Below are 27061 nucleotides of genomic sequence, written 5' to 3' on the forward strand. Positions count from 1 at the left end.
AATGTGCAAAAATCCTAGAAATGTCCTGAAACCCTACAAGTGTCCCAAAATCATAGAGATGTCCTAAAATCCAGAAATGTCTTAAAATCACAGGGTCCTAAAAATCCCAGAAACAACTTGAAATACTAAAATGCACTAATCATAGAAATGACCTAAAATCCCAGAACTGTCCTGAAATCCTAGAAACATCCTAAAATCACAGCAATGTTCTACAGTCCTAGAAATGTGCTAAAATCTTAGAAATGTCTTAAATCACAGAGTCTTAAAATTCTTGAATTAACTTGAAATGTCCTAACATCCTTAAATGTCTTGGAATCTTAGAAATGTCCTTAAATGCTGGAGGCATGTATTGGGTTGCTGCGACTGGCCCCTGGCTTCCTGTCCTTTGCAAAAGTGCTTCCCAAGTAAAGCAAGTTGAGGGTCCGTGCTGTAAACATTGAGTCTGCACCATTTCCAAGTTGGTGTATGCCTAGCCGTGCGGGCTGAGTTTAAACAACTTTTGTCTGCCGATGTCAAAGTTTTTCTTGTTTCATTCTTGTTTTATGATAACCGTGTAGCCTTATGTGTGGGAAAGGACATATGCGTGATTTTTTTGTGTGCAACCGTCATGTTGCCATTGCCTATACAGCAGCAATGCCAATGCCTCACCATAACTGACTCACAAGTACTGAATATCACAACCCAGAGGGTGCTGTTTCACTCATCCTGGAAGAAACCCAATCAATATTGGGAAAGAGACTGCAAAAATGCTGACACAGTAAATTTTCTGTGGTAAAGAAAAAATGTTTAATCAACAAATATTGAGGATAACTAATTTTCACTCCTGCCAACTATAAAGAGGCAAGAATGATCCAATGCTATCATTTTTAAGTTACGCAACATCGGTAAGAATTTGGCATAAACAGCATTAATCATGAAACCTGTTTTGTTAATTAATGCTGTAGTGGAGTTTACAAAATGAATGTCTGGCTGATTAATCTCCTACATCTAAATCATTTCCATAATTATCTGGACTGCTCTAATTACAAATCAAGGATCCCCAACAATGCCAAGTAAACATGGTCGTCAATACTTTCAGTTGAATATCAGGCCAACTAAAATAACTCAATCAGATTAGATTTCTTTAGGGAATAGCGTCGCAGGATAAACAACACGGGCATAAGTGTTATCTGAAGGACACAAACTTGAAGGTGTTTTTAAAACACAAAAGATTTGGGGCTTTTGAGAAAACATTCGGAGCAGGAGTCCCAGAATCTCCCACCTCCCACTCTGCCTCTGATATCACTGCTGATCTGTATCCAAATAGAAAACCCTGCCACAATTTCATAGGGCTCCATTACAATGTGTTTGTCCCTGTTGCCTCTTAAATGTCACAACAAGAATGAGGTTGTAAACACCATTTTCTCCCAAACCTCAGTTCTGTTATGCAGTGCTGTACTCCACAGGTATCCAATATTTACAGACATACTTATGGTATATTTTATTTCACCTATTGTTACTCCCTTGTTCCCCATTTTCTGGTTTTCTACCTCTGTACCTACATTATAGTATTGATTATGAAGCGGTCAGAGACATTACTAAACCCAGACATAGGAACACTAACAAGTCCTTTGTGTTTCAGTTTTATGTTGATTATTTTATTTATTATCATTAAATTCTAATAAAATTTTGTGTTTTATCTTATTTTGAACTTTTTTTAATGCAAAAAAACACAACACCAGCATCCTGCCACCTTTAGAATCTCAGCAGCATCCCAGCCAAAAATAAACAAATAAAGTGAGTTTTGTGGCCGTTGTGCAGCCAGCCAAATACTTATCATGATTTACAGAATATAAATTGATGCCCAGGAGTTGTGTGTTTTGTTTTGTTGAATTTACAATGACATAAAACTGCAAATCCAAGCAGAAAATGCAAGGCTTTTTGACAGGCTGGAACTGCCATGCTTGTCATATTTGCTTAATAAGTTATTTAAACAGTTATCAATGATACTTTAACAATATAATACATTTTAGGCCTATTAATGAACCATTTTAGCACTTTTGGACTAAAAACCAGAAATGCTAATTTTAAGGACAACTGAGGATCCATCATCAACAGCAAAATAAAACATGCAGTCTATTACTTGAACACTTTGGACTCCAAAGCTCAGTTAATCAGCAGTATTTTTACTGATGTGCTGACCCGCTGACATATGAATTACACCGAGTTAGTATCAAAACTGCTGTCTTTTAATCTAGTGTGTTTGTGTGTGTGTGTCAGCCAGTCATAACCTCACCAACGCTAATTGAGTGAGTCCAGAAATGAGAAGCGTGCACAGGTCCTCCCTAAGGGGTAAACAGTCAAAGCCGACATCCCACACACACATGCACGCACTCAAACTCATTCTAATGTAATTGATTTTCTAAACACTTCCATACTTTATGGTCACTGCCAAATGAAAACTCACTCAAATAGGTTGGAGGCGAGTGTCAAATGAGGTAAAATTACTCCTGTCTGCACCCGCTGCCGTGCACAACCTTTTAAAGTCCACCTAAATGTTACAGCTGGAAAAGTTTTCTCAGTCTTTTAGAGTGATGGCCCCTAAGATTCTTTATTCATTGCTTTGTTGTACGCTCTACTTTCACTCTTTGATTTTATTCATTCTTTTCTTTAGAGATTTGTACAGTGAAATCTACTCAGCCTGAGAGATGGAGCCTCGGTCCCATGGATTCAACGCTTTATTATTCCACCGCTCTTTTTTGGTGGCAGCAGAATCCATCATTCATTCCCATTGCTTCAATGCGTCCCAGTCATTTCACAGACACACCTTATTTTATAATGGAAAGCCTGACATTAGTAATGGAAAATCAATAATCAAATCTACAGTAAATGTTTTCCTCAATTTTATTTGTATTAAATATTAACAATAAGGAGACAGTGGACAAAATTCTTTTGATAAAACATTTCTCATGTGAATAAACAACTGTGAGAGTGACCCAAAAAAAAAGTTGGACAAAACCTAAAGAGAAATACCTTGGGTAAACACACGCCGCAAGGTTTTTTGACCACGGTTAAGCCCATTGAACAGTTCTTGACAAACACACAAAATTTCAAAACTGTTTCAAAGAAGAATGTAAAGTGAAAAACAGCTATGAAGAAAGATATTTTGTTTTGATTTTTCCCAATTAATTTTTGGGCTAACTGGTCAGAGGCTCACTGTGTGACACTACCGAACAGTTTTATACACTTAGACAGAGTTCGTCCTCAACTGAAAAAAGCAGCTTCAACAGATCACCACTCTCTTTTCTGACACAGACAAGCAAATGTTTTCAAAGTCCTGTCTTTCAAAGTAATCTCAAGCAGAAATAGCCGTAGTGCAAAGGCTGGATTTCAAAGAGGGGGATAGTTGATTCATTTATAGTTGACCCTACATCTACCTACTGGCCTTCAAGTGAAAAAACTGTTATGGGGCTAAAGTTTAACATTTTTGTCTGGTTGTTTTTTGATGTGCAGCTACAGTCTGAAACACTTCAGTGAGAGCTCAGACTGCTGACTGCATGTGACATTTGTCAATAAAACACTTTTTGTTGTGTTGAAATCTGTGATGTGCCAACAAACATTGTATGTGAAACCTAGTCTTAAAGGAACAGTTCAACAAAAAATAAAAAATACAATTTTTTCCTCTTACTCGTAGTGCTATTTATCAATCTAGATTGTAATGGGGTGAGTTGCTGAGTGTTGGAGATGTTGGCTGTAGAGATTGAACTATTATATATTAATATACTAATATAATCCAACTAGATGGCACTCCGCTTGTGGTGCTCAAAGCGCCAACAAACTACATTTGAAAAACTAAACAGCTTTGTATTTGAAGAAATCATGACCTTGCTATTCAAGATAATCCGCTTACCGTGTTGTGAGCAGTTTCATGTAGGAACTATTTTCTTTCTACCGACAACACTGGTATTTTCTTTCTACACTCAACAACAGAATCACTACGCAAAAGAAAGCACGAACCTTAACTCACCTAACAAGAATGAGCTAGCTAATGTTACAGCTCAGCCAAGGAGGACACTACTAATATTCATAGCTCGCACTGTCACGAGTACGAGCCTCTCATCCATGAGTAGATGCACACTTCCCTTTGCATGGTGATACGGTTAGTGGATGTAGATCAGTAGAAATTAAATACTTCTTACATGAAACTGCTCACTACACAGTCTGTGGATTATTTTAAATAACCGGGAAATGATTTCTGGAAAGAGACACTGCTGTTGAGTTTTTCAACAAAATTTTCAATTTTTTTTTACTCCTGTAGCACAACAAGCCGAGTGCGATCTGGTTGCATTTAATGCAAAGGAAGGCAGACATCTTTACAGCTGATATCTCAAACACTTAGCAACTCAGACCCAAACAATCTGGTTTTATAAATAGCATTACAGGTAAGAAAATATATGATTGATTTTGGTGTGAACTGTCCCTTTAAGAGTCATTTATGTGAGCACAAACAGATTGTGATCATGAACAGTGAACATCAACAGTTATAATAATTTATGTACAATTATACAGCTCAATTTCATTATTACAGAAATTTGTGAAGGAAAAATAATAACTACAGTAAGCACATTAAAAAGCTAGCACAGCGTAATATCTGTAATTCATTACAATTATAATAAGAAAACTTCATGATTATTATAATTGTCATGTCATGACCACTATCTTTATTAGTTAGTGTCAAGATGCTTTTAGGAAACTGATTCTATGGCAATAAATATAAATAAGGCAGAAAACAATAAATAACTTCCCAACAAATAAATGGGTCTTAAATGCACAACATGCTGCCAAGTAAAATGAAGGATTGAGGTTTGTGAGGTGTGCCCACTTTTCTATTGCAGACCCCTGTTTTCTTAGCAGTAAAATTTTCAATTTCAGTTCACTCTTACAATTACACAGGCAGATATGTCTTCATAAAACCTCAGAGCCACATTTGAACTGCCGTCTCAGATGTGGCTCTTTCCCTTTCATGATATGTCTCTTAACCAGCAGCCCACCTTTCTGACTTCCCACTTTGAACCACAGATTGTATAAAATGGACGGAGCCACAATGACATCACTCATTGGTTTGTGGACTCCCATTTTGAAGCCTTGTGTTTGGTTATTTGCCAGTTGCCATCTTGGATCTTTAAAGCCAGAATTTGGATGAGAGGTTGGAGCTGTGGAGGAGCCAAGGGTGGATCTGACTCACAGACTGCAGTGACACCTCACAGAGAGCCTGCCATGGCCTTAATTATGCAGAACTTTAAGTCTTAATAAAATTTAAACAGGTGGGTTATATAAAAATTCACCCCCCTGCATACAGTAGTCATGAATGTTGAAAAAATTAGGATGGGGGTGGCTGAAATGCCAAACTTGAGGTTTCAAAACAGCAGTCCACAAACCAATGGGTAACATTACGGTAGCTATGACCATTATTTTACACAGTCTGTGCTTTCGAGTTGAATTAATTTCTAAGCCCCGTAGGTTGCAGCTTGATTAACACAGCTGAAACAACCACAGCTGTTTAAAAAAATTAAATCTGAGTGGGCAGTGCAAACAGAACCAAACACTCCCTTATGACATTTCACAAAGTGTCAATGACATTACGATGCCTGCGTTGACGAGGGATGTAAAAAGTATTTCTTAAGGTCAGCCAGCAACGCAGCATTGTCACCCTCTGTGTGTAAACAAACCAAGCAGGGAATGTTTAGTTCACATTAGAGCTGCCGCTCTCAGTCCAGGTCCTCCGGAGCCACATTACTGCTGGCCGTCTACACTACCAGGTAGTTAATTGCATTCACCAGGTGTAAAATGACTCCCTGATTAGACAGCTGGAATGAAAATCAGGCCCCAATGCCCAGGACTGAGAGCCACTGCAACAGAGTCTGTTACCGATACACTGTATGACAATACAAGCTCTGGGTAAGTACACTGATCCGGGGAGAGAGATAGAGGGAAGGAGAAACCTGGGACATGATAGTGGGAGAAGAAAGATAATGGATTGTAAAGAGGTACAAAAGGAGCTACTGAGTTGGCATGCAGTAGCGTTGAATGCTGGGAGACAGAGGGAGGGAAATGTATAGGGAGAGATGGAGGAGGGGATAGATGGAAAATGCAGAAAGAAATAAGGACAGAGAAGAGACAGAGGGGGAAAAAGGGATGAAAAGAGAGGAATTTGTGTTCATGTAAAACAGACCAGAGGGAGAGACGTAGTTTCCACCAGTGGGAGCAGAGCTGTCTTCCTGCAGGCTTTTCTTCACCTCTATCTGGTCTTTGCCTCACGACGTGTGCATTACAACACCCACACATACACACACACACACACACACACACACCCACACACACACACACAATCTATACACCCTCCCTAAAGCCAGGTGCCGTTTAGAGACAGACAAGGTCAACAACTTTTCCAGAATCTAACATTTTGTGCAGACGCCGGGAGCTGTGAACTTCTGGCCTGTACTTAGCAGCAGAGCAGGCTCCCGCCTCCTGGTTGACATTATAAGATTTGTTTACCCCAAAGCCTGTGTGGAAAGAAAAGGGCTGTTCTGCAGTCTATTCTACTCAACAGAGCAAATATCTTCAACAGTGGCAGATTGAAGAGGCTGTTACGCAGCCCAGTTGTTCACAAATAAAAAAAAAAACTTTTAAATGAGTTTTCTCGCTTATCAAATTGTGACATGTTTTGTCCCCGAAGTGTGAATAATGTACAACTTAGCAGGTCATGGCAGTTACGATATAAATCTCAATCAAAAGGTTTGAGTCTACAGTCCAAAAAAACAACATAATTGCTGGCCTTATTATACCAAATGCCATCTCGTTAGGTAAAACATCAACGCATCTGCAATCGGGAAGATAAAAGAAGGCTAGCATATAAGGACTGGGTATCAGTGGAAACACTCAGTGCTGATGCTTTTCCAAATGGGGTTGTTTGTATAAAATCATGTTTTCTGTATCTTTCTTTTCATTATTTGATCAAGTAAACAATTTTCTGTGCAATACTTGTCTCGTCACATGTTCCCCTAGGCAGAATCAGATTCTACTCAATTGATGCGTCAGTAAAACTGTCATAGAAAACGTGTCAGCTAACTGTAATGCCATCATTTGAAACATTTTTCCTTTTGAATCTTAAAATGGATATTGATTCTGTCATTTTGCAAAACACCAGTAGGTATCCCAGCTCCATACCCAGCCCTAAAGAAGATATGAAGTGCTTCATTCCAAAAAACTGATACTGTTTTTCCCCATTTAGGAAAAAAATACATAATGCTTGCTTTGCCAAATCTTAGAAATCTTGCTCTGCTCTATCTCATTGTCTGATGTGTTTGGATTTTGTAAGCGGAGGGTTCAGCAGAGTTACTGACATGTACTTTTGTCATTATGAATGCCAAACAAACAGCAGATCTCTCATTTTAGAATGAACTCTTCATGTATTGTACTGTACTAATCTAACACTGCAGATACACATTTCTCTTGTATATAATGTGGGTAATATTGCAACATTGTATTCCTATGAAAAAAGTGGTCCAGTATTAAGCCAAAAGTACTTCAAATGTCATACATACTGTACACCGATCAGCCAAAATATTAAAACCAGTGACAGGTGAAGTGAATTACACTGATCCTCTGATTACAATGTAATGTTCTGCTAAGAAATCTGGTATTCATGCAGACGCCACTTGACACACTCCATCCGCCCACTGTTGCAGATCAAGCAAACCCCCTCATGGCAACGGCAGTCCCTGGTGGCAGTGGCCCCTCCTACCAGGACAATGCACCATACCACCCCACAAAAACTGCTCAGCCTCTCAATTCCCCAAATCCCAATTCAATCGCATCTGTGGGCCCCGCCAGAATAAGTGTGATCCATGGAGGCTTCACCTTTAAACCCACAGGTCTCAAAGGATCCACGGACAACACCCTGGTGCATTTCCCACCTGTCAGTGGTCTTAATGTTGTGGCTGGTTGGTGTATGTGAGCAGAAGGATAAACATTTACTTCTCAAAACACTCAACAGGCTTTTGGTCAGAGGTTTTGGCATGTTTTTTTTCCCTTCTTGAGAGTTGATACTGAAACGTTATTAAAAGACTTTAAAAGTCACCCAGATCCTGTTGCGGCATAAAATGCTCACCTGTATTCTCCAGTTTTAAAAAGCATGCAGTAAAAGGGTCGTGGATGTGGATGTTTTCTCATTTGCACTTGTGTCAGCAGACATCAAGGAATGAGGAGTTGATCTGATGGAGGATTTGGCAATGTGAGAGTATATCCTTATCAGCGCAAATGATGGTCAGTCCCATAGTTCATTAAGCAGCACATGGTTTAACTTTTAAAAATGATCAAATAAATGGATAAAAAATAATCTTTCACAACACACATACAAACCTTACCTCTGCCTCCAGTTTAAACGCCTTGCTCTTTGTGCAGATTGTGAGGCGGCCATATCGCAGATGATGTCTCTGTGTGAGAGTGTGTATCTTTGTGTAAGTGTGTGTGACTGTGATCTGTATGTGTGCATGGATATGAGTCTTGGTGCACTTTGCATCTGTGGGCGTAAGCACATCTAAACTGTCAGCATGACACAATGTGGGGGTTCTGACAGACGGGTGAGTGCCTTTTTCATACTCACAGCCTGATATGTGTGTGTGACCTTGCATATGAGTGTGTTTAAGCGAGCAAATCTAAGAACAAAATGTCAGCGAAGGTTTGGTCTGGATTGTGAAGAGAGACAGGCATGATTGTAAGCGCGTGTTGTTGATGGATTCACAGGGAACTGGGACAGTGAAAGTCAAGCAACTTGTATTGAAGGAGCAGCAGTTTCTCTAAAAAGTCACACATTTTGTGGCTCGAGTCAATATGGATGGTGTAAATGAGTGTGTGCTCTCAGCTGTCTCTCTGCGTCAGAGCTTGCAGTTCAGCAGTCTGTAGGGAATGTTGGAGGAAGACGTTTTTACGACTGTAGCTATGCAGAGACAGAGGGCCTCGAGGTGGTTGTCCTAAACGACCCGTAAATGTGGAGGATGAGGAGGAAGAGGAGGCTGAGGAAGGAGTAGCAGGTGGAGGGGAGGCTTGGATGGATGATGAAATGCTTGGGGAGGGGCTCCCTCTGCTTGCAAGACTGTGGAGACTTGAGGAGGCGCTGGCTCCGACTGCACGAGGGATATGGCTAGGGGGATGGTGCTCTCCTCCTCCTCTTCTCGCACCAACTGACAGACTCACCCCTCCTCCTCCTCCTCCTGAAATTAAGGACTCAGAAGAGGAGGACACCCCCTCTGGCAGCCTGGAGGACAGAGATGGAACTGCGGTGTGATTAGCAGCTGCTGAGCCGGAGCCTGGGCATTGATTTGGACTAAGGCCCGGGTGTGAAACTTGAAGCTGGGCTGGAGTAGTAAGTGAGGATTGGGCTGACACTGCAGAAGTGGCACAGGACGAGTTGGAGGAGCCCTGAGCCAGATTTGGAGCAGGGTTACGGGCTGTGGGCTGTGCCAAGACTCCCTGGCAGTGGCGCTCCTCCCTGGCAGCGTGTCGTTCCGAAGCAGGAGGTCGGCCATGCAGAGATGGATAGTGGTGGGGGAGGTGCTGGTTACAGAGGTCCCCTCCGAGTGCTGCCCCCACACCCCGTGCTGCTCTTCGGTCCCTTGAAACCAGGCTGCTGCTGCTGCCTAGTCCTGACCACCGGCCTGGATGACTGATCTGAGAAAGACGAAGACAAAAAGAAACAGGGAAAACACATGTTCAGAGACTTCAGCACTTACTCTACTTTCTTTCTGTCAGTGAGTGTGTGATGTGAATCTTTCAAGAGGGACATGAGAGAAAGAGAGAGAGAGACACCGACAAGCAGAGACAAACAGAGAGACAGGCAGCGTGAGAGAGAGCACTGTTCAGTATAGATTGTTAATTGGGTGACATTTGGAGAACGATCTCTCTGGGCTCCTGCAGCTTGTTCTAATTGTTTCTAAACCAACCGGAACCCTGCTCACTAAAGAACAGACACACATGCAGAAACACACACACACACACACACACACACGGAAACAGGACAACACAATGTGCATGTATGGAGACATGTGCTCAAGGTATGCACCAATCCTCTCTCACAAAGCAATGGGATCTCTCTCTTTCACACCACACACACACACGCACACACACACACACACACAATGGGGAAGATGGCATATATAGCTAGATGGCAGAAACAGGAGCCACCTGTTCTCGTTCACACTCCACTGCACCCCCCTTATGCAACGTATCTCTTCACTGTCCCCCTTCTGTCTCTCTCTCTCGCTCTCTCTTCTTATCCCTCTCTCTCTCTCTCTCTCCCACACACACACAAACACACGCAAACCCAAAAGTCACACTGGGACCAAGTGTGCAATGTTCACTAAAGTAGCACAATCTCATCCGACACTGTAGCTCACGGGACAGTAAGCTGAGTTGACATTTGCCGACACGATGGCTGTGTGTGTTCTCTTGTGTGTTATGTATTAGCATGTGTCTGTGAGTGTACACGCACACATACTGTTTGCATCATAGGTATCAACATGCATGTCTGTGCGTACGCGTTGATTAACACTCCTGTGTGCTTTCATGTGTACGAATGTGATCATATATTTCATGTGTTTGTGCATGCAAATGAATATTAAAAGTAATGTAATTACAGTGTCAGGGCTGTCGACAGAAATTTGGTGTGAGGTAGAAATGTGATTAGCCAGTACACAGCTAACTGAATAAGTACAGTATAACAGTTGCAATGCTAATTCAATGAAACGGTTTCTATTCATAATACTGTCAGCTTGAAATCAAATTAAAGAGGGGAAGGGAGGGAGAACGTGGGGGAGATCACAAAGAAACTGGAAGGCAGACTTTGTGGATTACAAATGATGCTCATTGGACAGAGAAATGTTAGATAGATAAGTGTCACAGTTGATTTGCACTACAGGCGTCTTAATGCTGAACCTTCAGTTAAACTCAATACAAACTAAATTCAGTCAGTTTTTCAAACTTAATGGAACATTCGAATGACTTATGCATACGTTTTATGGGTTAAAGAGCATCACACATTGGCGGTGTATGACGCACCTACTTTTTCAATGCAAGGCCACACAAAAGCCGCCCATAGCACCTATCATTATGGCAACATATACCTCTCTCCTACTTCCCACTGACAGCACTCTAAAAGTAGCAATTTCATTGCATTTACTCCCTGAATCGTCCCATCTCGACTACTGTATTGTGACTACTTCCTGTATCTGTATGAAACGTTCAGTTTGTGCCACTGGTGTGTTTACATCAAATGATGCAACATGGCCAATGTGTGCTACGCTTTCTTCTTTGTGTTATACACTGAGCTTTTAAGCCCCTTTCACAAATGCACTGTAAACCTGAAATTATTACCCAGAGGACCTGTATGTCAGAATGCAAGAGTCGTAGCAATTGGTTGGACATTAAACAAACAGCTTTATCCTGCCAGCTCCCTGGTGAAAAGTCTGTGTAATGTCCAAATGAGCCCATGTGTGAATAGAGCAGGCCATTGTCCACAGAATTCACAGTGACCGAGAGGATGCATGGACAGTGTTTCTGATATGGGTTCAAGTGAAAATGGAAGAAAACATTTGCGGGTGAACAAGAAGAGTCATATACATGAAGATGGCAGCAAAAATGTTTAACTGGAGAGTTGAGGAGACTCGGGAACTTTTGTCAGTAAGGGCCGATGCCAAATTAGTCAAACAAATTCAACAAACATCAAGAGACTTGGTTTTTAATGACCAAATTATGAAATGGCCAAAATATCTCAGAGTAATCGTCATCATGTCCTGCCTCCTACAGATTATTCCCAGTAGATGAGAACGCTTCTGACACAATCTCCTGTTGTGTGCTGCATGTATGAAAGGGCAACTTTTGACAATGTCTGGACCTGATTCCCTGGATGTTGTCCAGAGTTCATATGAGAAAACATCTATATACAGAGTCATAGTGGTAATTTGGCCCAGTACTTTCTATATTGCTGGACAAATTAAAATAGCAACTTTAATGAAAGTACAAGTTGGGTTGAAAGATAAAAAAAAATGTAAAACCCCTTTTGTACATGGCACGCACCTTTAATGAGTAGTTGGACGGACCGATTATATTTAATGAAGTAGTCATATTCATGCAGTAAGAAGAGAGTAGTATTAATTATACTATGCGGTTGAAAAATTCTGTCTGTGTAATGGCTTGTGAAAGTTTCCAGCCCCTGAACACCACCAGACTTTTAATATCTTACTGTGAGGTGCTATTTCTAGCTTTTTTTGCATTTCAAAGTATGAAAGGATTCTATGAGGATTTAGCTGTGACTGGCTCTAATTTAGTCTGAGGCGGTGTGGAGTACAGGGAGGGGTAAATATGATAAGTAAACAAGGTCCTGAGAACAGTAGAAAAAACAAGTGAACAGGGTCAGCCTTGCTTTGAACCTTTCTGTTGCTGATACAGATATTCATGCTAAAGAAATAAAAAGATTTTCTTTTTCTCGTCTTACTTTAAAGATAAAGAAAGAGGGAGTTAATTGTTGTTTTTACAACAAAATCATGTGTAAGCCAGTTCAAAGCCTGATTACAGAGGAGTCTTATATTTGATAATAAAATCTTAATCTGCACATGCTGCTTGTATTCCCCCACCTACAATACACAAAAACAGCTCCTGACATATTTCTTATATCACCACGATATTACTTTTTTTTTTTTTTTTTAAAAAAAAAAGCTAAATTAAAGCCAAACAAGCTGTACTTTAAAAACTCCGTCTCTTTGTCCTTTCATGTCCAACTTTTAAAAAAAAAAAAGGAACCACCACAGCGCTCTGCCAAAACATCAAACGGCGTGTCGTTGTCTATACAGCTTACTTAAAGAGCTCGGGGAATGCGTCTCTACTTTCTAATGGGCTCTAATGGGTGGATAAACACTACAAAACTCCTTGCAGATTGCTTGATCCAATTAAGAGAAGTGAGAATTTCCATTCCAGCCAAATTTCCTACATAAGGGCGCAGTGAAAAAAATAAGGGTATTGTCATGGTACTGAATATCCACTGTGGCGGTGTAGGTTTATGTGGGGCGGCTTAATTAGGGCTAAATCTATAAACAAAAAAAAAATTCTGCTGTGTTTTTCCACCCTCAGACATTTGAGAAAACAACATAAGGTAAGGCGAGAACAGCAAGATACAAATTGGCAACTGACAACTTTGAAAGAAATAATTACCAGGCAGAGTACAAAGAGCTGGTTGTAGAAACATATGCTCCATATCAAAGGGGCAATGCTGATCCAAGTTGGGGAGGGAGAAAAAAAAAGTAAAAAATTCATCAAATACAATGAATCAAACGCAACCAAAAACTGGGTTAAAGCTGGGGTGGCGTATGTGTGAGCGCACAGGAAGGGCAGACAGACAGAGAGAGAGAGAGAAAAAAAAGGTCAAGCGCAATGAAAGACAGGAGTAAACAAATTGAGAAAAAAAGTGAGCAGACAGGAGAAAAAAGAATGAGAAACTGGCGAGAGGGTGATTAAAAACAAAGAAAGAAAAATGAGTACAACAGAACAGACAGCAAGGTACAGAGAGGAAGAGAGCAGCTCTGATTTACAAACTCAGGTGTCCTTTCTCAAGTACACACTCTGCGGCAAGCGGGCTGCCTCTTCTCCAGTGACAGACCGCCTGTGTGTGAGCAAACACTCTGGAGTCTCTCTTACACACACAGTCCTATAAATACACACACATATACATAGACATAGGTAAATCAGAGTGATTTAAGGGGGCCCTCTCCTGCAACCTTAGTTTTTATTGGGCAGTGAAGAACACAGCAATGTGGTAATGGCCAAGTTTGCATAAAAGAGCTCCTTAAAACCCTAAAACATCCCTACACAGCATTTGCTATCGGCTCTCTTTGTCATTTTTATACTGGAAGAGGAGAGAAGGGTGGGGGATTTATTTCAGGAATTTTCCTCCCCTTAAATAAAATAAAACCAACTAATCACAGAAAACACTACAGACTGTAGCACAGTGTAACACAGGCCCAGTGTAAGCAGAGCACACCTCATGCACCTGCCATCAATCACACACCATGGCTCAACATCCCTGCACCCACACATCGAACTTTAATGAAGGCCATGGGGCTGAAACGCATTGGACCCCAAAAGTTTCCGGCTCTTCACAGTGAGATTAGACTGGTAAAAGTTTGTAAATGCGAATTCTTTATATTCTTTGACACCCACGTACACCGCGAACAAAGTAATCCTGTGGTTCTTTGAAAGTGTGAAACGCCGGGGTGTTCAGTGTGGATACAATAACAGTGCAGTACGCCCACACAGATGGTACTCTAAAATCCTATTTAGACTATAATCAAATACAGTTTCCAACCGCGATTTGTGAGCCCAAAGCATCCCGCCTCATCCGTTCACCTTTATCTCAACAGACGGTCTCATTCATATTTGTTTGCATATTTATGCCCGGAGTGACAGGAAGGTAGAGATGGCAAGGTGCAAAACCCGGGACCCAAACTGTAAATTTGATGTCGCCTCTTGATACTGTTGTTATTGTATGTGGGGAGTCAAAATGACAGCAGACTGTACATCAAGATCATTTGACAAAGCCTTAAGAAGTTCTAATATGCTACAAGTGCTGTATGCTGGTTTGCATTAGTTTTTGAAAGTGAAGGAGTAATATAAAGAAGCAAAACAAGCTGAGAAAAACACAATGTCAATACCCGAGAATCCCACATGCTAAAACTATCACTTTCTTAGCTCTTGCCCAGAAAGTATCATTGAATATTTACAGATAAGGTTTTTACAGCAGAGTCTCCCACATCAACTGAAGGCACTTTGCGGGATAAACCTGCAACAAACAATCAAACAAGAGGTGAAACTGCATCCTGACTCTGGTGTCTCAAGGCCATAGCATACCTTTACTTTGAACTTGCTGGTTTACATCAATACACACAACCCCCACAGGAAATGAGTCTCTTGTACAGCCTGTAGCAGCATCCTTGCTTTCCCCTCCTTCGCTCCATTTTGACTTTGTTCGAGTCTTCCATCTTCATCTCCCCTCTATTCCCTGTCTCTCCTCACTATTTCCCTATACAGCTCTCCCAATTTTCCAACTGCCATCTCACTCTTCACCTCGCCTGTCTCTGATTTTTATGTGAAATTTTACTTATAATATGTGATACAGGAAGCACATTAAAATTCAGGAAATACAGTAGCAGTAAATCTGCTGCAGATCAGGACAGTAATTTCACCAAAGTAAGAACGGGAGAGGACAAAACAAGTAAACAACCTGAGGGGTCAGAATTAATGCTGAAGTAAAGAAAAGGACATAATGAAAGTGCTGCGACATAAAAGAGTATTGAACAGAGAGGTGGATCTATAAAGGGGCCTGGATAGAGTGTCAGCATGCCCACCCAATCAGATTCATAAAAACTAAGTCACTTAGTCATGTGAGAGGAAAATTTCATGATTCTGATCGGGTGGGCACACTGTCAATCTGTCAGTCACCATATTGACAGAGATAAGAAACAGGTAGCGCACATTCTCCAGTCAGGTGCCATTATAACCATCACAAAAGAAAAGGGTGCAACAAAACATGATAGAAATATGATGTACAATGTATGATGTTTGTCTCAAATGGAAGACATGGACACGAGAAGCTAGCTTGCCATCTAATGTTAGCTAGCTTGATAATAAAATACTCAAAAAAATGATATTTTTGGTCCATTTACCATTTTTTTACGTTCCATGCCTGTATACTGACTCAACACCTGCCAGGCAGCATGTCTCATGTGGGGAAGTTTGTATTTTTTGCGACCAATATCATTCAATAGCATCAGCTAGTTAGACAGGTTAACAATCACTGTCTCCTCCACACATACTTCTTTGCAATTGGTTGAGACAGTGACTTTGCTGGTCATTTTTCTGTTTTTTTCTGTGTCAGTATCGCATTTGTTTTCATTGTTTAGCTTTTTTAAAAAAAAATGTTGTGCTATTTTTGGGTTATGACTTGTTTAGTTGCTTGTTGCCTTCTCCTCATGATTGTGAAAGAATCAAATCAATTTGCTTAGATTTTAAAGGGTTAACAGTAGGCAGGTTGATCTATACTGAAAGTGTGGGTCCCAGAAGTCCAGCTATGTCTTTGCTCCCCTTCCCCGTCTTTCTCCGTCTTCTTTCCTTTTCTTGTCTCCCTCCCATTTTCTCCCCACCCCTCTTGACCTCTCTTCTTCTCTCATCTCTCACCTTCCCCACCACTCTGTCTTTTCTTTCGTCCCTTATTCACCCTTTCTTCGTTATGTAACTTGGTGCTTAAGAATGCCAGCGACAGGAAAGGCTGAATAGACCCTGACAGCTGGAGGATTGATGGTGCGCTACAGCGGTCTGAAGACCATACAGAGAGAGAGAGAGACAGACAGAGAGGGAGGGAGAGAGAGAGAGAAAGAGAGAGAAAGAGGGGGTTGGTGTTTTTTTTGCTTTCTTTTTTTGGTGGTGACAGTCGAGGTGAGGTTGGAGCTGAGATGATGAAGAAAGATGGAGAGGACCAAAGTTGAGCTTACGTCGCTCGAGCTGTCAATCCGGCCCACACTGCAGCAAACTGCCAACCAGCTGGCTGGGTGTCACATCCCGGACCTGCCTGCTGGAGGCACACACACTGAGGGGCAGAACACTAATGTGATGCACTGCACAGCTAATCGGCTCACAGTGCTCCCAATCTTCAATGCTGTCACTGTACTACTGCAAAATTATCGACATTAGGCGGATGTTACATCGAGTAACTGCAGCCAAACACAGGAACCTGCTGCACCCCACGAGTATCAAACAGGGCTGTGTGTGTCTGTAACTTGATAAATATTTAGACTTACAATACCTCAGACAGGGCATCTCTGCTGCATATCAATGTGGCTGAAGGCCTGAATATATTATAATGTCTGAGACTGAGTCATCTCTTTCCTATTTCACTACAAAGAAATTCATAGGAGAAAACAAATGTATTTCCGCCAATAGCCTTGGGAAACACTGCAAATCTTATAACCATGTACACAGCCCATGAACCATCACATGCACCCCAAGATGTTTAATCACACACTTAGGAGCGGCATGAAGACTCTACTTGAACTGGTGAAGGTTACTGTAAGTACTTGAGGGGAACACTAACCATCGCTGCTAACTTGAAGCCTGTCTGATATTTCAGATTTGCAGCGTTGTTCTTAAAAAACCCTGATGATTAAGCTTTTCTTGTTTGGTCCAAAGAATTCAGATTCAAAGCACTTCATACACACAGCATAGCCCAGTTCTTTTTTAAGCACCTGGGGAGAGCAGGGCTGGTGTGGCAAATACTATATAATCATTATGTAAATTAGTCCACCGTGTCCTCTGATGACTTTAAGTGACTTTTAGAGCAGCCAGTCCAAATAATCCCTCTAAAAACATGAATGTCAGCGTTATTTAGCAGGGAACTGATATTACTTTCACTTGGATGGACAAGAAGGATTGAACCAAAAACCTGTGGTCATGAGGTCACTTTGATGCCTAGTTTATACTAGTGGACATGACTTAGAGTTGAATTTCTGCTTGCTGATAGTTTTTGGAGCTCCCTAGCAATAGCCCTAGGTCACAGGCAAATCTGAGACAGCTCAGCACTCGAAAATCTGTGCTTAAGCATTATGCGTGAACTATTCCAAGACACAATCTGAGAAGCTCCCTGATGCATCACAGACGTTCCTCAGACTAAATATTTGTTCCTGTCGGTCAACAACAAAATAAAGGAGAAAAGCCAAGTAGCGCTTTTTGCTGACCACCTGGAGGTACTTTTAACAATCACAGACAGTTTGAAGAAGCTAAATACTATATTCAGAGTCTGGACTTGGATTGCCTGCACATGGCTCTTACTTCTGATCCTTCAAGTGGACATAGAGGCAAGTGAACCACAATGGTAGTGGCTAGCAATGCTAATGATGCCAACAGTGCAAACAGTGCTAAAAACAGCAATAGTACTGACGAAGCTAACAGTGTTGACTGGGGGGAAACTGGAGGGTGAGTGTTATGCTTCTGTGACTATGCAGTCACACAAGCGTTTTTCAAGACAGTGTTCTCAGTGGTAATGACGGTATGAGTGCAGTGCAAAGTGGCAGTGATTGGCTAGGCAGTGCAAAAGGAGGAGGGACTCACATGCACTAACATGCATGCACAGCCAGCCTGGCAACCAAAACAAAGAACAGAGAAGCTCTGATTCCAACATACACTGAAGGAGTGTGACTTAATTCTCTGTTAATGCTCTCTAATTATTGTTCAAAATCTAATCTGTCTGTCTGTCTCTGTGTGTGTGTGTGTGTGTGTGTGTGTGTGTGTGTGTGTGTTTGTGCATAAAACTGTTAAAAGAAGTTAACCACTCAATCAGAGTTTCAGCTAACTGTTCTATATGTTTATTATTACTGTTCTGCCTAAATATAGCTGTTGTTGACAGCTATATTGTTGTTGATTGTGTATCTTACAGCCACACAACCAATAACACATTGCCTAGCAACGGCAAGACGCCTCTCACTGACAAAATGCCTCAGTGTGACCTGGATTACAGCCACAGGGGACGGGAGCATCGCAGTTCAACTCAGTTCTGAGGCGTCCAATGTGATCACCGCCAAAGACGTAGAGAGTTGCTGAACTTGGGTCTGATCAGTGATTCTTAGTCAGTACTTATGATTGTCGGTGTTGAGAAGTGTATGGCCCCTGGATTTCCAATTCCTCCCAGAGTGAAAAAGGCAGGCTGACAAGTATTGAAGCCAGTGCCATGCTGTGGCCAGGAGGCCTAATGAGGTTTCTTGAGCAGCTCTGATGGGCATAGATGCTGAGAGTCTGGCAATGCTCATCAACCACCATCCCCAACAGGTCTGTGTGTGCACGCACATACGCATGTGTCTGTGTGTGCGTGTATGTAATCATGGCAAAACTCATCGACCACCAGCCTGTGCCAATATGCTTGGTGAACACTGCCCAAAACCATGAGTAAACAGGAGCGAGATGTAAAAGAGGAGAGTGAACCAGCAAAGATGAGGGAAGGAAATAAGAGAGGGCGGACGGAGGGAGAGATAGGAGTGAAGTAGAATAAAGGAGAGGAAGGAGAGTAGCAGAGGGAGAAAGAGGACAAAGAAGTGAGAGGAGGAAAAGGTGAAAGAAATAAGAGAGAAAAGACAAATAACATAAGGCGAAAAGAGTGGCTAAAATAAGTAAAAGGTAGCAGGTGACACACAGGTAATAGTTAGGTAAAACAACAAAGGAAGAGAGGACAGCAAGAGGATAGATAGTCAGATGGATGAGGGGAACAACAGGGGACAAAGCTGGAGTAAAAGGTGACAGGAGAGAACCAAAGTTAGAGAAGATGAAAGAAAGAGATAATTAAAGCTAGAGTGTCTTCTAGTGAAGAGAAGTCTAAAAGAGGTAGCATCAATATAGGGCAAAAAGAGAAACCTTTGGAGTCACTTCAATGGAAAGCTACATGCTGGAGAGGGACATGAACTACTCAGGAGCAATTTATGTGTCAACAGCATCAGTTTCAAGGGTCCTGCATCAGTTTCAAGGGTCCCATTGGAAACCAAAGAATGAAGTGATATTTTTGCAGGATTTCACTAGGAAATCACAGTGTATATTTTATTCTGTATCCTTAGAAAACACTGACCTTACAGAGAAGTTCAATCTGTGTATCTCTGTATTAAAAATGATGCGTTTTTTTTGTTTTTTTAAACCAAAGACACTAATTCTATTCAAAAAGACTGCTAGGAATTAAATGCTTGTCACGTGCTGCATCTCATTTTGGCTCAGTGGGATTGTATGCCAGATTTAATGCCTAATTTAAGTCATAAAAACTTAATTATCCACAACACAATTACAGATTTAGCTTCAAACATCCATGTATCTATTTCACCCTGAACATAAAAACTGTCTATTGCAATCCAATGTTCACCTTTATGGTTTAACCAGTTAACAAAAGTGGACAAATACTCCCATATCCATGTTTGGATCTTTCATTTTCCCATCCTCCTCCTGTTTTTTTTTCTTCTTTTTTCTCTTTAATCTCATGTAAAAGCTAGACATAAAAAAAATCACAGCCAAGATTATACTGATACTTAGACTCAATCCCGATGCACCTCTACCACTTAGCCCTTACCCTGCCATTTTGTGCATTCACATATAGGGTTACAGTGTCCCAATTCTCATTGGGATATAGGGGTAGCACAGTGTGTAAGGGCTACCTGGTCCCCCAAATAGAGGTTTTTCAGAGGTAAACTTCAAACCTACTATTCTGAGAAATCACTGGCAAGAACTCCACAAAAGTATTTTTTTGTCAACACAGATTTAAAAAAAAAAAAAAAAAAAAAGATAACCGTTGTATTATCTTAGTTTAATGTTGTTTTAATGTACTGTGGTCCTAACACAACATATTGCTTATGTAGAGACATCTTGGTAGCTAACTAGGTTATATTGTTATTGCTGATTTGTGCACGACAGTCCTGCATTTGAAATGTTTCCAATTTGCACCCCTCCCTTTGATTGCATGACGCCAGATATTTATCTTAAGTCTAGCATTGAAGTTGCTGCACTGTTACTGCTCCTCTAATATCAGAGCAGACTGGCAGGGTAGAAGCACAGGTGGATAAAATTAGCCTGGATAGCAACGCTAGTGACTTGGTAATGAAGCAGTATTCTTTTTTTATCAAATGACATGTTTGATTGACTGGCAGCATGAAACTTAAGTTGTGAAGAAAATAGTGGGTGTCCTGACAACTGCAAAAGGATGCCTTATAGCCCACGCAAGACCAGGCACCACAGCAGAACATGGCATATTTTCAACACTTCTTGTGCCTGTTTATGTAAACGTAAGCATTGACTCTTGAAAGGTCGTTTCATTTCATTTGGGAAGATTTCAACCACTACCCCTTGTAACTCTGTTTTGAGAGGCAAGATGGCCCTCGAAAACAAGGGGCAGGGGTAAAAATGAGAAACGGGCTTGGTCCCTAGTCAATAATAAAGGATAAACAGTTATCCAATAGGCTACTTTAACTAGCACTACTATCTTTCATAATTAGGAAATTATGCATTTTGTTTTTCAGGACTGTGACCTCTAGGAGAAAGCTGCCATGCCAGACTCTGTCTAATCTGCTCTCCTATCCAAAGACATGCAGGTCAGGTGAATCTGAAACTCTTCATGGCCTGTTGGTGTCAGTGTGTTTGTCAACGTGTGTTAGCCCTGTGTTAGACTGGCACCCAGACCTCTAGCCTGATGTGTGCTGGGAGTCCATCCAGCCTCCTGTGATGCTGAGCAGGTTTAGTGGTTTAGCTAATGAATAGATGGATGTTTTACCTGCTACGCTGCAAATAGAAACCACAACCTGATTTTAGGTGTGCAGTAACACATAAGGGCTAACTACCCCTCCTTGTGCACTTCAGCTGTAACTGGATTGATTGCTGCACCTGGCTGCTCCCCCAGGTGTCAACATGGTCCCCGCTGGTGCTGTCTAATTATTGCAGAAGCTGTGATCTATGCTCAGCATTACTCTCTGCCTAATATGTTCCTGTAAGCTGTCACTACTGCTCTGTATGTGCATACAACGATTCCTCTGGATTAATATGTATTGCTCTATTAGTTCTTACCTTCAACTCCCATGCTACATTTAAAAAATGTCCCAAATGGTTATTTAATACCTTAAACTGGCACTATAACTTCTATCTAAACCTCAAATTATGTTGACAGTATTGTTTACAGAGGGTTATCTTTACAATAAGGAACCCTGGCCACACCAAGAGTTGGACTCTTGTCAGTGTACATTCCCTTGGCTTGACATTACTCGTCTAGCTGAGGACTGGCAGTATACCTGGGATTATTCCACTTTAATCAGGCTAACTATTGGCTGGCTTCTCCTTCTTCCACCAGTCTCATCCTCCAGGCTGTGTGGGTGGGAAAGCTGTACCTTCCCATTCTACACCCCAAGGCTTCCACTGTAACCCTTAACTTGCCCACATGCATGCCCATTAATCACTGACTTTTGCACACCTCAACATTTTATTGCACTTGTCTATAACTTTTCTAAACTTTTAAACTCTTGTTATTCCAAGTCTCTCCATCTGTTTCAAATCTGTGGTCATAAATCTTGTTCTCGCTTGCTGTCAAGCCATGACAGAGAAAATCTAAACATGTTATTTTATTTAGACTCACTGTCACCAACCAACAATGCACGATCTCTCCAGTTCCACATAAGAAACTTCTCAAGGACTGCAAGTTTATACTCTGAAAACATCTTCTGGCTAGACTGGTGAATGCGCATCCTCTCGTGACGTCTGGCAAAACTAACAAACTCATTCAAAATTGTGCTGCCTTAAGTTTCACTTATGTCATATCCCCTGCACACACAGTCCTCTCCCAGTTGAACTCCACAGACTTCAGGATTCTGCTAATCTCACACAATCCTCTACTTCTGGTCTCCACAACTGCAACCTAGTCAATGCTCTCTGTGTCCTTTCCGCCCCTAACACCCAGATCTACACGTGTCCTTTTGCTTTTTGCCCTGCAGCATCCAGGCTCACACATCTACCATGCAACATAATGCACCTTGAATCAACAATTATTTCCATTAAAATTTAATTGGATTGGAAGACCATAATATCTACAGTGTAGATGAATATAATGTGTCATCAAATTATTCTGAGAGGTTGAATCTTTTGGTTAAAAAATAGTAAGGAAAAAAAAAGACTGCTGTGGGTGATGGGTCGAAGAAATGTTTGTCAGACTAGAAACAGATGGATCCATACACCAAAACAGCTCTCATTGAATTTTAATACTGTACAATATTTTGAGCCAGCAGAGAAGTCTGAGGAAAAGCTGCTTTATATAAAATATACGCTGTAAGCTATTTGGTGCGCAAATCTATTTGTTTCTACTCAGACACTTTCAGTTCGACATAAAAAACACAATTCCTGCCCTCCTTTTTTCTAACAATGGAAATGCATCTATTTCAAACTTGGGAATTATGACCCTCGATTTAAAAGTGGCCAATTAGCTTAACCACGAACGCCTTATATTCTTTTAATAAGGTTTGTTACTTTGTTAAGCTTGTGTTGAGGTTTGTACTTGTTTTCAAATTTCCAAAACGTCTCGAACAACAGGCTCATTTGGATGCTAATATTTGAGAAAAGAAGAAAAGCAGATTGGAAGCAGCGACCACTGATCTGTATGAGAGGGATCGTTTTCCGATTCAAAGGCTGTAAGTTGGTAAAGCCCTCTCAGTGTGTGACTTTTGCAGCTGTTTACTCTTTGCTATAATATACTTGCTAGTTTTCCTGTAATCAACAATAAGATGTTGTGGCCAAACAAATCTATCTCAAATCTAAAAGACAACAATAAAGCACAGAGGCTTGACAGCTTGTGTTGGACAGGATGGATGGACAGCCTGACAGTCGCGAAAACAATGAAGATTGTGGTTATGACAGTGTGGTAAAGACTGTCAGAGTGATACATCATGTGGGAGAGCTCAGGAATTGTAGCAGTAGTGGTGCTTACGTGTGTGACTGTAAACATCTTTATATGTTATATATGTGCATATCATCATATGTAGTTTGAGTGTGTGTGTGTGCTGTATATGTCTGTATGTGAGAGAGCAGTGGGGTTTGTAACACAATGGTGAGCACTGATGGAGCGTGAAGCTGATGTGAGCCAAAAGTCTTTTTCTCTGTCTGTGTATATCAAAGCCTCCCCCAGACGCAGCAGCACACACGCGTGCACCGACTGATTACAAATACTCATACACACCCATGCAATTATGTGCTCATACTGCAGCAAGTACACACACACACGCACACATGCACGCACACACACACACACACACACACACACACACACACACACACACACACACACACACACACACACACACGTGTATGCAAGTATGCACCAGCTTATTACGAACACATACAGTTTCACTAACACACACTCACACACAACTACCCTCCTGTCAGTTGGCGAAGCTGATAAGCTGCTTTCCCGGTTTCTCATCTTGTTCTGTGTGACAGCCCAGGAGAGCTGAAACAATACGGGAAATCAGAACGGTGGGGGTGTGGGAGAAAAACAGAGATTGAAAAATGAAAGATGAAGAGGAAAGTAGAGGAGAAGTGTGGAAAAGTGAAGAGGGAAAAAAGAAATAAGTAGATTTTTCCATCAGATATCAGGAAGGCCTGATGATAATGTTGCAGCTACCACCTGTGTCATCACACTGAAAACAAGTGACTGCCCTGCTGCATCCGCACTCCACTCAACAAGACAGAGTGGAGAGGAGAGAGACAGTGATCTCACATGATACATTTAACCCTTTGAAACCTGGAAAGACATCTGTTTTATCTATGTTTAGACCCCTTCGACATGCATTTAAACCTTTGAAACCTGAGAAAAATTGGTTTCTTTTTTATTTTTGAAAACATGGCTGAAAAAAAGCAAGGAACAACTTTGCAGGAGATGTCCCAAAAAATGGAAAAAAATAGGAACAGAAAATGACCTGAAAAATTAGTTTTACAAAAAAGAGAGTGAGAGAAAAATGTCCAGAAAACTGCATTTATAATAACAACTACAACAACAAGAGATGAAGTGGGCTTTGAAATAACTCCAATGTAAACCCATCTGTTTGTCTTTGTGTCACTGCACCCTGAAGAAGGCGCAAGCCGATACGCGTTGGTGTAATTTTAATGAATTTAGCCCATTAAATTAAAGGCCTTTTACATTTTTCAAACCTACTTGAGTGCCTGGACTTGGATTTTTTTGTGCCATTTTCTCTTTTTTTTGGCCAAAAGTTTTCCTCTTATTTTGGCCATCTGAGGTGATATTGGACGCTAAGAGCAACTTATGCAATATTAAAAGCAAGAGAGTTTGTGTTGAGAGTAGGCCAGGGTGGATAGATGGGTCAAACAAACAAAGGACTTTCACCCAAAAGACCACTGATTGTGTCCCATGTAAAACCAAAAGTCATAATAATTTTTAACCAAAACTATTTTATTTTCTTAAACTCAACCAAATACTTTTGTTACCTAAACCCTATGTAGTTTTAGTACCATAACTTAAATTCCGGTAAAGACACTGTATGCATGTGACGAGTGGAAACTGACATGCCTAAAACAAATGCTAGAGGGGTACTTAGAGCATTTTAGTTTGAAGCATAAGGTTAATGACCAAGTGGCAGTAGCCTTTGATGAGTTGGGACACTAAACTTGCTATAGGTGCAGATGAATATTTTGTTACAAAGTAAATTTTTGTCGTCAGTCAATGGTTTAACAGTAAAGGCCCTATTTCTGTGCTTGTACAGATAAAATTCAATGACCTTGCACTCACAACCCATCTCTTTCTTCTTCTTTTTTGTGGCCTCCTAAACAAAACATTGGTTTCTTCCTGGGTAAAGTTGGCCTGGATTCCCCTCTCCATTATGTATCTGTCAGTGTGCCATGACTGGGAACACAGTGCTTTTAAAGGAAATAAGATTAGCTGATTTGATTAGCTATGACTGTTGCCAGCTCCTTACACACCTACAACTAATTCTTCCTAATTCAACCCATTTCACATCTGTGCCCCCGCTGTGCCTCTGCTGCATCAGCACCTCGGGTCATGAAATTACCAAGTACCTGTTTGTCACAGCTAAGTGAGCATGTCCTGTGAGCTCACATTGTGGACCTGTGAGGCAGCAGGATCCTTCACCTTGATTCACTGACACAAACAAGCCCACAATGATGAGTTACCTCCAGACAAATGACTATTTGTAAAGGCAATAAACACCATAGACAGTGTCAACAGTTTTTACGGAGACAATTTTCTTTCGTTTCAGTACGTTTCAGAGAGAAGTCTGTGGAGACATATTGCTATTGAATCATTTAAAATATAATTTTACAGTATACAGTTAAAAAAAAAAAAAAAAAAAATATCTGCCCTGATACAACAAGAGGAAAGGAGATGTTTGGATAGAGAAATACAGAAAATACCGTTCAGTGTCGCTTATTGAATCTTAATCCTTTAGAATCCCCTATCCAATCTTTCTAGGTAGTTTGTTTGGTTGGGAATTAAGGCATCCTTTAGTTACACAAGATGCAACATTCATTAACCCTGCTCTGTGACATTCATTAACCCTGTCCTATATGCTGAAAAGGAAAGCACTGTTTGCGGAGGGATGTGCTACAACGGCAGAAGCAATAGAGGTCCAAGTAAATCAACACAGTGGAAAAAATATTTTAATTCTACTTTAAAATGCAGTAAACATCAAGTAAATAAACCCTAGATTCTCCTACATACATGTTGCACTTCATTATATCTGATGATGAAATCGCTGTTGTACGACTACAGGTCACAGAATTGGTCACAGAATATAGGCTACCACCTGTGGTGGACTGAGGCAGAGCACCTGTCCTTCTCAAGCTATCCATAATGCCAGTCTAATTAGCAACTGTGTTGCTGAGTTAGCACACACATCGCTAGTTTTCCATCTTTTTCTTTGGATCCAGTCGATTTCGATAGTAATAAAACTAAACTTGTATATTTTCACTTTGATATAATCCCTGGTTTTCTATGAGAAAAAAATAGAAACTTGATGTTTCTTGATATTGTATGTTCTTTGACATCAAAGTGTGGTATTGATTCATCCCACACTGCTGAGCTCCCTCAAAAAAGATGCTGCCAATTTTACTCTGCTTGCAACTAAACACGCATTTCTGTTGGAAGCATTTATTGATGAATGGCAGTAAAACAGAGTGTAACTGTCTGAGCTGAAGCAAAAGGATACATCTCACTGATACTTATACAGTCTACACACGTGTAAAGTGCATTATGGGATGCTTAGCAAAACTTTTAAGGGACAGTATGCATGGGGTATTATTTTCAGATTCAGTTTCTTTGTGTTGATAAAAATTAAGTGCATCCTCATTATTGGGGCAGACCACTACATTATCTGTGTAAATAGAAAGCCAAAGCAAACCACTGATAGGTGATCCAACTGTGCAGCCGTCTGTTGTTACTACAGATGATGCTCGA

General features: G+C 40.9%; 1 protein-coding gene across 1 annotated transcript in view; it reads right to left on the reverse strand.

Moving 5' to 3' along the window:
• Positions 1 to 2869: 2869 nt before the first annotated feature.
• The window catches only part of ccser1 (coiled-coil serine-rich protein 1), a 157665-nt gene continuing 133473 nt past the window's right edge, over positions 2870 to 27061 (reverse strand). The window contains exon 11 of the mRNA XM_042488761.2: positions 2870 to 9708. Coding sequence (XP_042344695.2) covers positions 8899 to 9708 — 810 coding nt within the window. The 3' untranslated portion in view covers positions 2870 to 8898. The remainder of the gene's footprint in view (positions 9709 to 27061) is intronic.

This window comes from Plectropomus leopardus, chromosome 4 (genome assembly GCF_026936395.1).
Source record: "Plectropomus leopardus strain MGB_pleo_1.0 chromosome 4, ASM2693639v1, whole genome shotgun sequence".
NCBI classification, from domain to species: domain Eukaryota; kingdom Metazoa; phylum Chordata; class Actinopteri; order Perciformes; family Serranidae; genus Plectropomus; species Plectropomus leopardus.